Here is an 11,975-nt window from a genome sequence, read left to right on the forward strand (position 1 = left end):
GATGGGAAGAAGGAGGAAGGAAGGAAGGGGGAGAAGGAAGGAGATGAGAATAAGGAGGGAGGGAAGGAGGGGGGAGGAAGGAGATGGAAAGAAGGAGGAAGGCAGAGAAGGAAGGAGGTAGGTTTGTAGGTTGGTAGGTAGGAAGGAAGGAAGGAAGGAAGGAAGGAAGGAAGGAGATGGGAATGAGAAGGAGGGAGGGTGGGAGGAAGGAGATGGGAAGGAGAGGAGGCAGGGAGGGAAGGGAGGGAGATAGGAAGGGGGGAGGGAGGGAGGGATGGGAAGGAGGGAGGGAGGGAGGGAGGAGATGGGAAGGAGGGAGGCAGGGGAAGGAAGGAGATGGGAATAAGAAGGAGGGAGGGAAGGAGGGGGGAAGAGGAAGGAGATAGGAAAGGAGGAGGAAGGCAGGGAAGGAAGAAGAGGAAGGAAGGAAGGAAGGAAGGAAGGAAGGAAGGAAGGAAGGAAGGAAGGAAGATGGGAATGAGGAGGGAGGGAAGGAAGGAAACGAAACCAGGATTACCTTCACAGTGTACAAGGTGTAAGGGTGGAATCCTGTTCCACTGTGTTCTCGAGCAGTGATTGTCCCTGCAATACGCAGATTCTGGATGATGACCGGACCATCAGGACTGAGTGGCTCAAAGCTGAAAGTGCCCATCGGGGCAGTGGGAGAGGAAGAAAGCAGACCTGGCAGTTGGGCTCGATCGTGAGGGCCGTGGGCCAAGCTCCCACTGGGGGTCTCCAGCTCTTTCCCCAAGTAGGACGGCCTTCTCAGGAAGGTCTTTGCTGGATCCTCCAAAAGAGCAGTCAAAGAAGCGAAGGCGTCTTCAGCCACTGGCTCTACCTGGATGTCAGGGCACGGTCCGAGGGAGGTGGCCTGGAGGTTGGCTTCAGAGGGGAAGCCCTCAGCCATATCCTCCGAGCACCTGTCTTTCTCTCCCGAACCGTCTTCTGGATCCACGTCAAGAGGCCCTTCCAAATCCAGAAGGGAGCTAGCGAAGAGTTCTTCTGCAGACACGACGATCAAGGAACCAGGGTCTTTTCCTACATCGGACATGGGGGACTCAACTTCCAAGTCTCCACTGGGGGGAAGAAGGACCCGAGGGTACCAGGGTCAAGCAGGGTTGCAGCCAGGCTCCCATCGTCTTTCTCATTCACGGGGGTGCTCAGCGCTCTGTCAACGGGTTCCTTCCCCTCTACCAAGAAGTCCTCCAAGCTATCTACCACATTCCTGTTGAAAGGCTCAGAATCCCTCGCTAGGGCTTTATCGCCCTCGGTAGCCATTTCTGGCTGAAGGACTGGGGACAACACACCGGTCACCACAGGTTGGCTTGAATAGGCGGCCAATACCTCTGGGGAAGTCTCCACGACCTCGACGGTGCCGGTGGCCTTCCTGGAGAAGAGGTGAACCCACAGCTGGTTGAGCCAGTCGGGGTCCGCCATTTTGTTGATCACAGGCATCAACACGTTGCACGTCACCAGCTCCACCACCACAAAGCGCCCCGTCCTGCTTTCCAGGTGAGGCTCGGGCACCAAGACCCGTAGTAACAAGTCCACCACGCGCCTGGCATAGTCCACCTGATGCGCAGGGCTCTGAACAGCCCAATGAGGCTCTGAGAATTCACAGTAGGCTCGCCACAGCCTACCGGCCTCCTCGGAAGGCTCTCCGAGGCGTTCCGCCTCTTTCCACGTCTCCTGGACCTTCTTGTAGGCCTGAAGGTGACACCCCGCCAGGAGGAGCACCTTTTGCGCCAAGGCCTTCTTGTCCACCAGAAGCATCCTCCTTCGGAGCCCCGAAGCCAAGCCCATCATAGCTTTTTCCACCTCCTTCTCAAAGTTCTGCTCCCGGCTTACCGCCCGGTACCACGAAGAGACGAAATCCCGAATGATCTTTCGAATAATATTCCGGATCTCTTCCTCCAGCTCCCTCTCTGCCTCGGGATTCGGAGGGCAGCCTTCAACGGGGAGAAACCTCTCCAGGTGAATGCGGTGGCTGGTGCCAACCACCACCTGGGAGCCCAACCAGCCTCCCAATAAGGCCAACAACCCCGATAAGAGGCAGAGCAACCAGACGTTCACCAACAAATGGACCACCAGCAACCAGCCCACCAGAGCCCCCAAGGCCATCAGCTTCTTACTGCCGGCCAGGTGGCCCAGCCCCACACCTTGCTCTGGCATCCTTAGCATGTTTGGTCCTTAACCTGATTTACTGCTCTATTGCTTAAAAAAAATAAAAATCACAGGGCTGCTCCTCATAGGTGGAGTTTGCACGCAGGGTTAGGGATGCATCGTGCAAACCCACCCGCCCACCTCTCTCGCTTTAGGGGGAAGGGGGCTTTTCAATTTGCACGCCGGATTTGGCTCTTCCACCATGCAATTGGCACGGGGCGGGTTCAACCCTCACCCCACCCCCAGATAGCTCTTTTCCACCAGGCTCCCTTGTCGATCGCCAAGCGCAGGGCCGGCCAAACGAGAAGCCCACAAATTGCGCACCGGAAAAAGCAACCCCGGGCGCTCCAGCCCCCACACTCCACTCTTTTAGCGCCTGCAAAATCCTCTCGAGTTTTTGTTTTGTTTTGTTCTTTCCCCGAGAGGCCAACGCCTCTCCAACGGCAGCGATGCAAAAAAAAATGCAAAATGCAAAATAAAATAAAAGCGGGGGGGAAATTCAGCAATTCAGCGGCTCAACTCCGCCACCAGCGTCCCATTTGCAAAGCCGGGAAGAGCGGGGGGAGCGTTTTCTGACGTTTGCACCCGCTCCTCCCACGCGCGTGGGGCTCCCCCCCCCCACCCACCGTGCCGCGTCATCGCATCCCCGGGTCTCTCCACGCGCGGCAGCAACGCGGAAGGGCTCGTGCAAAAAGCTCTTTTGCAATCTCCTCCCGCCTCCTCCCCTCCCCTTTTTTCTTTTTCTTTTGCAAGCCTGCCGGGCGATTTGCTGGAGCTTTTGCACCCTTTGCCCGGCTTCGCCTGGCCGGCCCTTCCCCGGTTGCTAAAGAGCTAACCAAGAGGGAAGCGAGGCCGGGCGCGTCGGGGAAATCGCAGTGCCACCTGGCGATCGAGGCTCCGCGCCGCCGCCAAGGATTTCCCCCCCACGGGCGCCTGGCGGCCTTGGCCTTGGACCTTCGCCGCTCTTCTGGGCTTTCGTCTCCCGAGTTGCTAAAATGGGCTCTCCCGTTCGACCCCAAAAGTGCTTTGAATTTTTAATTTTTTTTTCTTTTCGAAGAGGCCACTGGACTTTCTTGGGGTTTTTTTCTTTTTTCTTTTAAAACGTTTCGCTTTTCTCCTGCAGGAAGCTTATTTTGTTCTGGGAAGCGTCTTGGGATGAGAAGCAAAACTTTTTTAAAGGGAAAAAAAGAAACTGAGAAAGTCCAGTGGCCTTTTTTTGGGGGGGGGGACATCTGTGGAAAGCCCCCCTCCCAACCTCCTAGAAGGAAATACTTTGGGAAATATTAGAAAGGTAGAATAAAATATTTCCCTAAAGGAGAAATGAAAAATAATAATAATAATAAGGGAAGCAGAAACCAGCCCCAGTTTTCTTGCCCCAAGCAGAAATGAGGAGATTCGGTTTTTAGAAATGCAGATTTGGTGATCCATTCAGAAAAACTGGGTCAGACAGAAACTCCAGACGAGCAGCAACAACAAGCCAAAGGTTGACAAGATTAGCTCAGACACACCTAGGACAGGGGTCCCCAAACTTGGCAACTTTTAAGACTTGTGGACTTCAACTCTCAGGGATTTGAAGTGCACAAGTCTTAAAGTTGCCAAGTTTGGAGACCTCTGACCTAGGATTTGCACTTCCTCTTTTGCCTATAGATCCAGCTATGACCCCTACGCGACCCCTATAGGAATCCAGAACCCACCTACTCTAAACTCCATTTTGTCAGCTGCTCAGAATCACAGGTGGTTGGTAGTTCTGCTTCATCCATAAAGGGAATCTTTATTGAATCTAATCAGCCTCTATTTTATCTCCAGTGCCTTTCTCCTGGCCAGATGGATCTCCCTTCCAACACATCTTTAGGACAAGCGTGGTTGAGAATCTCCATAGACATCTCTAGTTCAAATTTTTACTCAAGGGATGATGGCAATGACTGGCTGTATCCCATAATAAAAGCATGGCAGGAGTAGGGAGGACTTGTCTGCCTATCCTTTTTCTTAGCCAGGTGTTAACAGAAGAGGTTTGCCATTGACTGCTTCCTAGGGTCGAAAAGGAAGGACTGACCCAAGTCACCCAACTGCCTTTGTGCCTAAGGCAGGACTGGTTCCCCCAGATCTTAAGTGATGCCATCACCCCTGGTGTAGATGTTATCTATTCATTAAGTCCGACACTTGGTGATTCTGTGAGCCCCGTCTCTCCTTAAAAACTTCTTTTGAGTTGTTTTATCCTCTGGCTAAGGTCAGCTTGGATGGCGTCCAGTCACCGTGTCCTTGATGGCCTGGATTTATTTTATAGCAAACTCTTCCAAATTGCTTTCTTCAGTGACTTTCTCCACTGTGAAACATCAAAGTGACTCCCAGGGAAATTTTAGTGGGAGCTCCCTTTTACCGTGTTTTTCATATAATAAGGCCGGGTCTTATTTTTTTTTTGAGCCCCGAAAAAATGGCTAGGCCGTCTTTTTGGGGGTGACTTAATTCCCCCCCCTTGCATCTTCAGGCAGGCAGCGACGGCTTGGATGTTGACCTTGGCGTTGGTGGGGCAGTTCGTATCGGGGTCAACGCAGGCAGCACCATATCTGGGTGTGCAACAAAAGTACTTCCTAACGGCAAGCCCCCCCACCATTCCCCCCCCATTTCGCATGTTTTAATATAGGCCTTAATTTGGGGGGAGGGGCTTAATTTCATTTCATGCCTATAAAACATGCTGGGACTTCCTATTGGGGGAGGCCGTATTGTTGGAGAAACAGGGTATGCACCCTAAAACTGCATTTGCCTTGTTAGCATCCTAACCAACTCATTGAAATTGAAGTCATGTTTTTAGCTAATCTGGGGTGTGTGGTACGATTGTGGTCGGAAATTGATTGGCTCCTTCTGCTCTGGTCCAGTCCCAAAGGTGCTTTTTCAGGAGGCAACTGGAGTTTCTTTGTTTTTTTTCTTTTGAAGATGTTTCGCTTCTCATCCAAGAAGCTTCTTCAGCTCTTAGATGAGAAGCGAAATGTCTTCAAGAAAAAACAAGCAAGTCCAGCTGTTTCCAGAAAAAGCATGTTTGGGACAACCAGGACCTGGATGACTGAGAATCTCTACAGACTTTTAGCTATTCAATTTGGGATCATGAACACCCGTGGAATGGTGTGGGAGGTAGGAATGGATTTCCAGAGGAAAAATTGCAGACTACAGGAACCAGGAGCACAACTCAGGTGGCCCTGAGGACACAGGTAAACCTCCAAGTGCTTCAATGACCCTTCCATTCCTCACCATCCAGTCAGAACTGAAGAAGCTTCTTGGGTGAGAAGCAAAATGTCTTCAAAAGAAAAAAAAACAAGAAAGTCCAGTTGCCTCCCGAAAAAAGCACCTTTGGGACAACTGTGACTTGGATGCCAGAGAATCCCTGCAGGCTCTAGTCCACTTTTATCCCTGGTGGCTCTCTACTCCCCTTCATCCTCAGCTTAATATTTCCACTAAAGTGTGTCCATCACCCTATCACCTAAGGCAGGCCCTTCCACTGTTGAACGGTTGCTAACATTCGAAGTAGTTTCTGTTCACGTTGTGCTGAAATTGGTTCCTCAGCAGTTCTGCTCTAGCAAATGTCCCAGGTGTGAGCAGGACTTTTAGGGGAATCCCACGTTTGACAAAAATACAGAAAAAACTTTGAAATCCATCCAAATTTGATCATCAGTTTAAAATACCCTCAAACATGGCCTGAATTTGTCATCCAAGATGAAAACTGGGCAAGGTCGCAGCTAGAACTTTGAACATGAATAGTTCATACTGTAATCTTTGTTTTCCCTGGGTTCAACTTTAATCATCTATCTGGTTTGTCAGTTGTGGATGTCCATGTGTTATATAGGCAGTCCTCAATGGGATAACTAGATGACCCAACTCCCTTCTAGCACTGATGATGTTATCTACTTGGGTAGTGAAATGTCTGCAAGAAAGCAACCAAGCTCAGAGAACACTAAAGATCCCAGAGTTGTTGTTGTTGTTGTTGTTGTTGTTGTTGTTCTTCTTCTTCTTCTTCTTCTTCTTCTTCTTCTTCTTCTTCTTCTTCTTCTTCTTCTTCTTCTTCTTCTTCTTCTTCTTCTTCTTCTTCTTCTTCTTCCTCTTCCTCTTCCTCTTCCTCCTCCTCCTCCTCCTCCTCCTCCTCCTCCTCCTCCTCCTCCCCTTCCCCTTCCCCTTCCCCTTCCCCACCCTTTCTTTCCTCCTCCTCTTCCTCCTCCTCCTCCTTCCTCCTCTTCTTCTTCCTCCTCCTCCTGCTCCTCCTCCTCCCTCGTCTTCCTCTTCCTTTTATTCTTCTTCCTCTTTCTTCCTCCTTCCTCTTCCCCTTCCCCCCTCCTCCCACTCTCTTTTAGCACTGAAGATATTACCTAATTGGGCATTGAAACACCCGCAAGCAAACAACCAAGTTCAGAAAACATCAAAGATCTCCCAGTTCAACCCCGAGCTACAAATATTCTCTTCTATTAACTCAGGATTTGTTTCCTTTTTTGTGTGTGGTCTCCTTTCCAATTCTTCTTAGGTTTTTCAAGCTTGGACGAAGTCACTTCAAAATGTCCCACTTCAAAATATGCTCTCCAGCATCTGGATTCCTCTAGTCCTATTCAAACACCAGAAATAAAATCCCACTGTTCATATCACAACTTAAAGCTGACAAACTCCCTTAAGGATCTCTAGGGATCTATCTACCTGACCAATAAAATTCCCAAGCTGGGACTTCTGCAGATCTTCCAAGGATCTTATTAAGAGCCTTCCTTTCTTCCTTCTTTTTTTTTTTTTTAATAGTTATTAGCAGTGGTAGAACACATTTTGCAGTTTTATATGGAAATTCCCTTGTGTTTTATTTCCCAACAGGTGAAGGTTAAACTGAGCATTATTCTCCAAAAAAGGGGGAGGGGAATCTCCATTCCCCTAAGATACCTTAATACTTTAAAGCCCAATAATAAGCACACTTCTGAAAGTGATCTGTACATTTGAGAGTGAAAATTGAGATGCTGCTAGAAAAGAAAGAAAGGGGCTTTTCTTTGCTGGTCAATAAAAGATTCTCCAGGTGTTTTCTTTTTCATTTCATTTTTGAGGCTTGGATGACATATATTAAGATGCAAGATTTCTACGCTGTTGCATGCAGGCGGAGAGAAACATCGCTGAAAAACCCCAGGAAAAGACTCCCATCTGGTAACTGAAGGTCAGAGGTTTGCCTACTTTTGCCTTCATTTCGAAGGAAGGACTTGGCTGTTTTTATATTACATTAAGCCATTGTGTAGTTTGATGTTGACCTAGCATGCTGTGTGAAGGGTAAGCCACAAGCTATAGATTGGGCTATATAAACCCAGCCTATAATATTTTAGGCAAATCGTAGCATAATCCAGTGCAGATTAGCAGTTTTGAGTATTTAGAGATTTTAATTGGATACATCTGGACTGAATAGACATTTGCCAATGTGATCTGTCTGTCTATATCTATCTATCTATCTATCTATCTATCTATCTATCTATCTATCTATCTATCTATCTCATCTATGTCATCTGTCTATATCATCTATCCATCCTTCCTTCCTTCCTTCCTTCCTTCCTTCTTTCCTTCCTTCCTTCCTCCCTCCCTCCCTCCCTGCCTGCCTGCCTACCTACCTACCTACCTACCTACCTACCTACCTACCTTATCTATCTATCTATCTATCTATCTATCTATCTATCTATCTATCTATCTATCTATCATCTATGTCATCTATCTATATCATCTCTCCTTCCTTCCTTCCTTCCTTCCTTCCTTCCTTCCTTCCTTCCTTCCTTCCTTCCTTCCTTCCTTCCTTCCTCTCTGCCTGCCTGCCTGCCTGCCTGCCTGCCTGCCTGCCTGCCTGCCTATCTATCTATCTATCTATCTATCTATCTATCTATCTATCTATCTATCTATCCATCCATCCATCTATCTATCTATCAATCATCTAGTCTAGGGAAGAGAAGGACCAGGGGAGACAGGATAGCAGTCTTCCAATATTTAAGGGGCTGCCACAGAGAGGAGGAGGTCAAGCTATTTTCCAAAGCACCAGAAGCCCAGATAAGGAATAATGGATGGAAACTGATCAAGGAGAGATTTAACCTGGAAATAAGGAGGAATTTTCTGACAGTGAGAACTATCAACCAGTGAAACAGAAGTTGCCTTCGGAAGTTGTGGGAGCTTTCATCACTGGAAGCTTCCAAGAAGAGACTGGACTACCATCTGTGAGAAATGGTGTAGGGTCTCCTGCTTGGATGGGGGGTTGAGCTAGATGACCTACAAGGTCCCTTCTAACTCCGTTAATCTAATCCTAATCTAATCTAATCTAATCTAATCTAATCTAATCTAATCTAATCTAATATCTATCTATCTATCTATCTATCTATCTATCTATCTATCTATCTATCTATCTATCTATCTGCCTTTATTATTTTTTTTACAAATAACTCAAGGTGATAAACATACCTAATGCTACTTCCTCCACTTATTTTCCCCATGACAATAATCTTGTGAGTGGGTTGGACTGAGAGAGAGAGAGACAGGCCCCAAATGACCCAGCTGGGTTTTACTCCTAAAATGGGACGAGGACTCACAATCTCCTGGTGACTGGCCCATAGTCACCCAGCTGGCTTTCTTGCCTAAGATGGGACTAGAACTCAGTCTCCTGGCTTCTATCCTGAGATGAGATGAGGTGGCACGGCTACAAACTACCTTCAGATGTGTTAGCTACCTGCAGATCATCTCTTTGTTTTCCCACCTCTGTCTTAGAGTAGAAAATTACAACCCATTTCATTCCCTTCCTCTGATCGGTAGAAGAGCAAATCAATTCTAATTAAGGAGAAGACCTACCTAGAACTAGAACAGAGGAGAGGAGAGGAGAATAGAAATAGAAATAGAAATAAGATTAGAAATAGAGATAGAAATAGAAATAGAATAGAATAGAATAGAATAGAATAGAATAGAATAGAATAGAATAGAATAGAATAGAATAGAATAGAATAGAATAATAGAATAGAATAGAATTCTTTATTGGCCAAGTATGATTGGGCGCACAAGGAATCTGTCTTGCTGAAAATACTCTCAGTGTACATAAAAGAAAAGATATATTCGTCAAGAGTCAAGAATCATCAGGTACAACACTTAATAATAGTCGTAGGGTACAATAAGCAATCAAATCATACTAGGAAACAGTCTGTAAAAAATCATTAGGATACAAGCAACAAGGTTACGGTCATACAGTCACAAGTGGAAGGAAATGGGTGAAAGGAAGTATGGGAGGATTAATACTAATAGTAATGCGGTGTTAGTAAATAGTTTGACAGCGTTGAGGGAATTACTTGTTAAGCAGAGTGATGGAACTAAGAAATTTCCTGACAGTTAGAACAATCTATCAATGGAACGAGTTGCCTCCATAAGTTGTGAATTCTCCAACACTGGACGTTTTTAAAAAGAGATTGGACAGTCATTTGTCTGAAGTGGTGTGGGGTTTTCTGCCTGGGCAGGGGGTTGGGCTAGAAGACCTCCAGGGTCCCTTGCAACTCTGTTATTCTGTTAAATGTCTTGTAACGATCTCTTTCATTTCTTCAGTTGCCAACTTGTGTTGGGTTTTAACAGCAGCATCACAAGGAGCCTGGCGGTGTCCGTTGTCAAGATCCATCTTTCTTTCCAGACAGGGTTAATGCTACTCATGTTGGGAGTGTGAAACACCACTCACTCCTCTCCCAGTAGCATTTACTCTTACTGAAACTAGCCACTACAATACCCAGCACTCTGAGCAGGGATCGTTTGGAGAAGCTGCATTCAGTAAGTATAAATTACAAGTGCTCCTTGACTTAACAACAGTTCATTTAGTGACCGCTCAAAGTTACAAGGGCACTGAAAGAGAGGAGTTATGACCGTTTTTCACATTGAACGACCGTCGAAGCATCCCCATAGACACACGAGCAAAATGCAACTGATTCGTATTTATGATGGTCACAGTGTCCCCAGGTCACATGATCCCCTTTTGCCACCTTCTGACCAGCAAAGTCAAATGGCCATGTTACTAACTTAACAACTGCAGCAGGGGTGGGATTCAAATTTTGTAACAGCCGGTTCTGTGGGTGTGGCTAGGTGGGCATGACCGTGTGACTGGGTGGGCGTGGCTTTTTTTTGGTAGCAACTCCCCCCCATTTTGGGGGCCTTCTGGGGGGCATTTTTGCTCCCAGAAGGCTTCCCTGGGGCTCAGGAAGGAAAAAAATGGAGCTTGGGGGGGCACACAGCATCCTCCTGTGCTCCATTTTGGGGCCTTCCGGGCCTCAGGGAAGCCTCCTGGGGGGCGTTTTTGTTCCCAGGAAGCTTCCATGGGGTCCTGGAAGGCAAAAAATGGAGGGAAGGCGGGGGGGGTGCTGTGTCCCCCCTCCATTTTTTGCCTTCCTGGATGTCAGGGAAGCCTCCTGGGTGAATCAGTAAGTAAGTGAGGGGAATCCTGGCACGGCTGATCATAGGAACAGCTGATTGTCGGGAGGGGAAAAACAGAAATACCTTGCTTAAGAAGTGACTGGGCAGGGAAGAACGCAGTCAGCAATGTCCGGCATGCACGCAATGTTGCGCTTGTGCAGTGAATAGTACCTTGGCAACATTTCGAAGAAATCTCATTCGTCATCTTCAACGTTTTGACAAATGAGATTTCATCGAAACATTGCCAAGATACTTCTAATTTTACGCGGGAGAAAACCCGAATAACCAAAGATCCACGTACAAATACCCGCGAAAACCTCAGAAAACATTATATATATACAAAATTTATATATATATGTATGTATGTATGTATGTGTGTGTGTGTGTGTGTGTGTATATATATATATATATATATATATATATATATATATATATATATATATATATATATATATATATATATATATATATTTTCTGAGGTTCTCATGCGAGTATTTGTATATGGATCTTTGTTATTTGTTTCTCACAGTAAGATTCAAAGTATCTAGGCAATGTTTGATGAAGTCTCATTCATCATCTTCAGGCTTGCTTCTTTGGCTCTGTGCTTCTCAGAGTGATGTGAGCTTGGGGACATCAAGCTCACATCACTCTGAGAAGCACAGACGCCAAGAAGCAAGCCTGAAGATGATGAATGAGACTTCATCGAAACGCTGCCTAGATACTTTGAATCTTACTGGGAGAAAACCCGAATAACCAAAGATCCATATATATATATATATATATATATATATATATATATATATATATATATATATATATATATATATATATATATTTGTTTTCTTCTGTATTGTGTTCGTCTGATGATGAACAGAAGCCTGATGATGGCAGATGAGATTCTGCCGAAATGTTGCTACAACTTTAAAAGCACAACTATAATGACGTGGGAAAATACCCGAACCAAGCCGAACACCATACATGTAAGTACCCGAAAACTTAAGAAAACAAATATCAAACCTCTACGGGAGGAAATAAACAGCCAGATCAAAACCTACGAGAAACTGGAAATTAAAAGAGCAGGAATACTATGTGACCTCCAATTCCACGCAGCTGCAGAGACAACAATACTACACCAACCTGCTTCAAATTAACATTTCATCAAAGCACAGCAGCCACTAAACGTATCCTGAAAAGAACTGAAATGGCTTTACTACGGAACGAGCTCCACAGTAAGAGATTCCGATTAGATCAGTTAAACAAAGATTTGCTAGCACTACACCTGGAACTGAGCAGCAAAATCCACCCTGTTAGGTATAACATTGATACCAAATATGGTTTGGGTGAATAAATATATAAAACTTAGATATCATGGTTTAAGTGCTTATCACTTTAAGCAC

General features: G+C 46.2%; 1 protein-coding gene across 3 annotated transcripts in view; it reads right to left on the reverse strand.

Moving 5' to 3' along the window:
• SNX19 (sorting nexin 19) overlaps positions 1–2,648 on the reverse strand; it is a 40,041-nt gene extending 37,393 nt beyond the window's left edge. The window contains exon 1 of one of the 3 annotated variants that reach the window (XM_026678599.2): positions 518–2,641. In XM_026678599.2, the coding sequence (XP_026534384.2) occupies positions 518–1,051 (534 nt within the window). In that variant the 5' untranslated portion in view covers positions 1,052–2,641. Of the gene's footprint in view, positions 1–517 lie in introns of all 3 variants that reach the window. The other 2 variants (XM_087970091.1, XM_087970092.1) reach the window with 2 other exon arrangements.
• Positions 2,649–11,975: the final 9,327 nt, after the last annotated feature.

This window comes from Notechis scutatus, chromosome 7 (genome assembly GCF_049901735.1).
Source record: "Notechis scutatus isolate UNSWTSFEM ecotype Mainland chromosome 7, rNotScu1.2, whole genome shotgun sequence".
NCBI lineage: Eukaryota > Metazoa > Chordata > Lepidosauria > Squamata > Elapidae > Notechis > Notechis scutatus.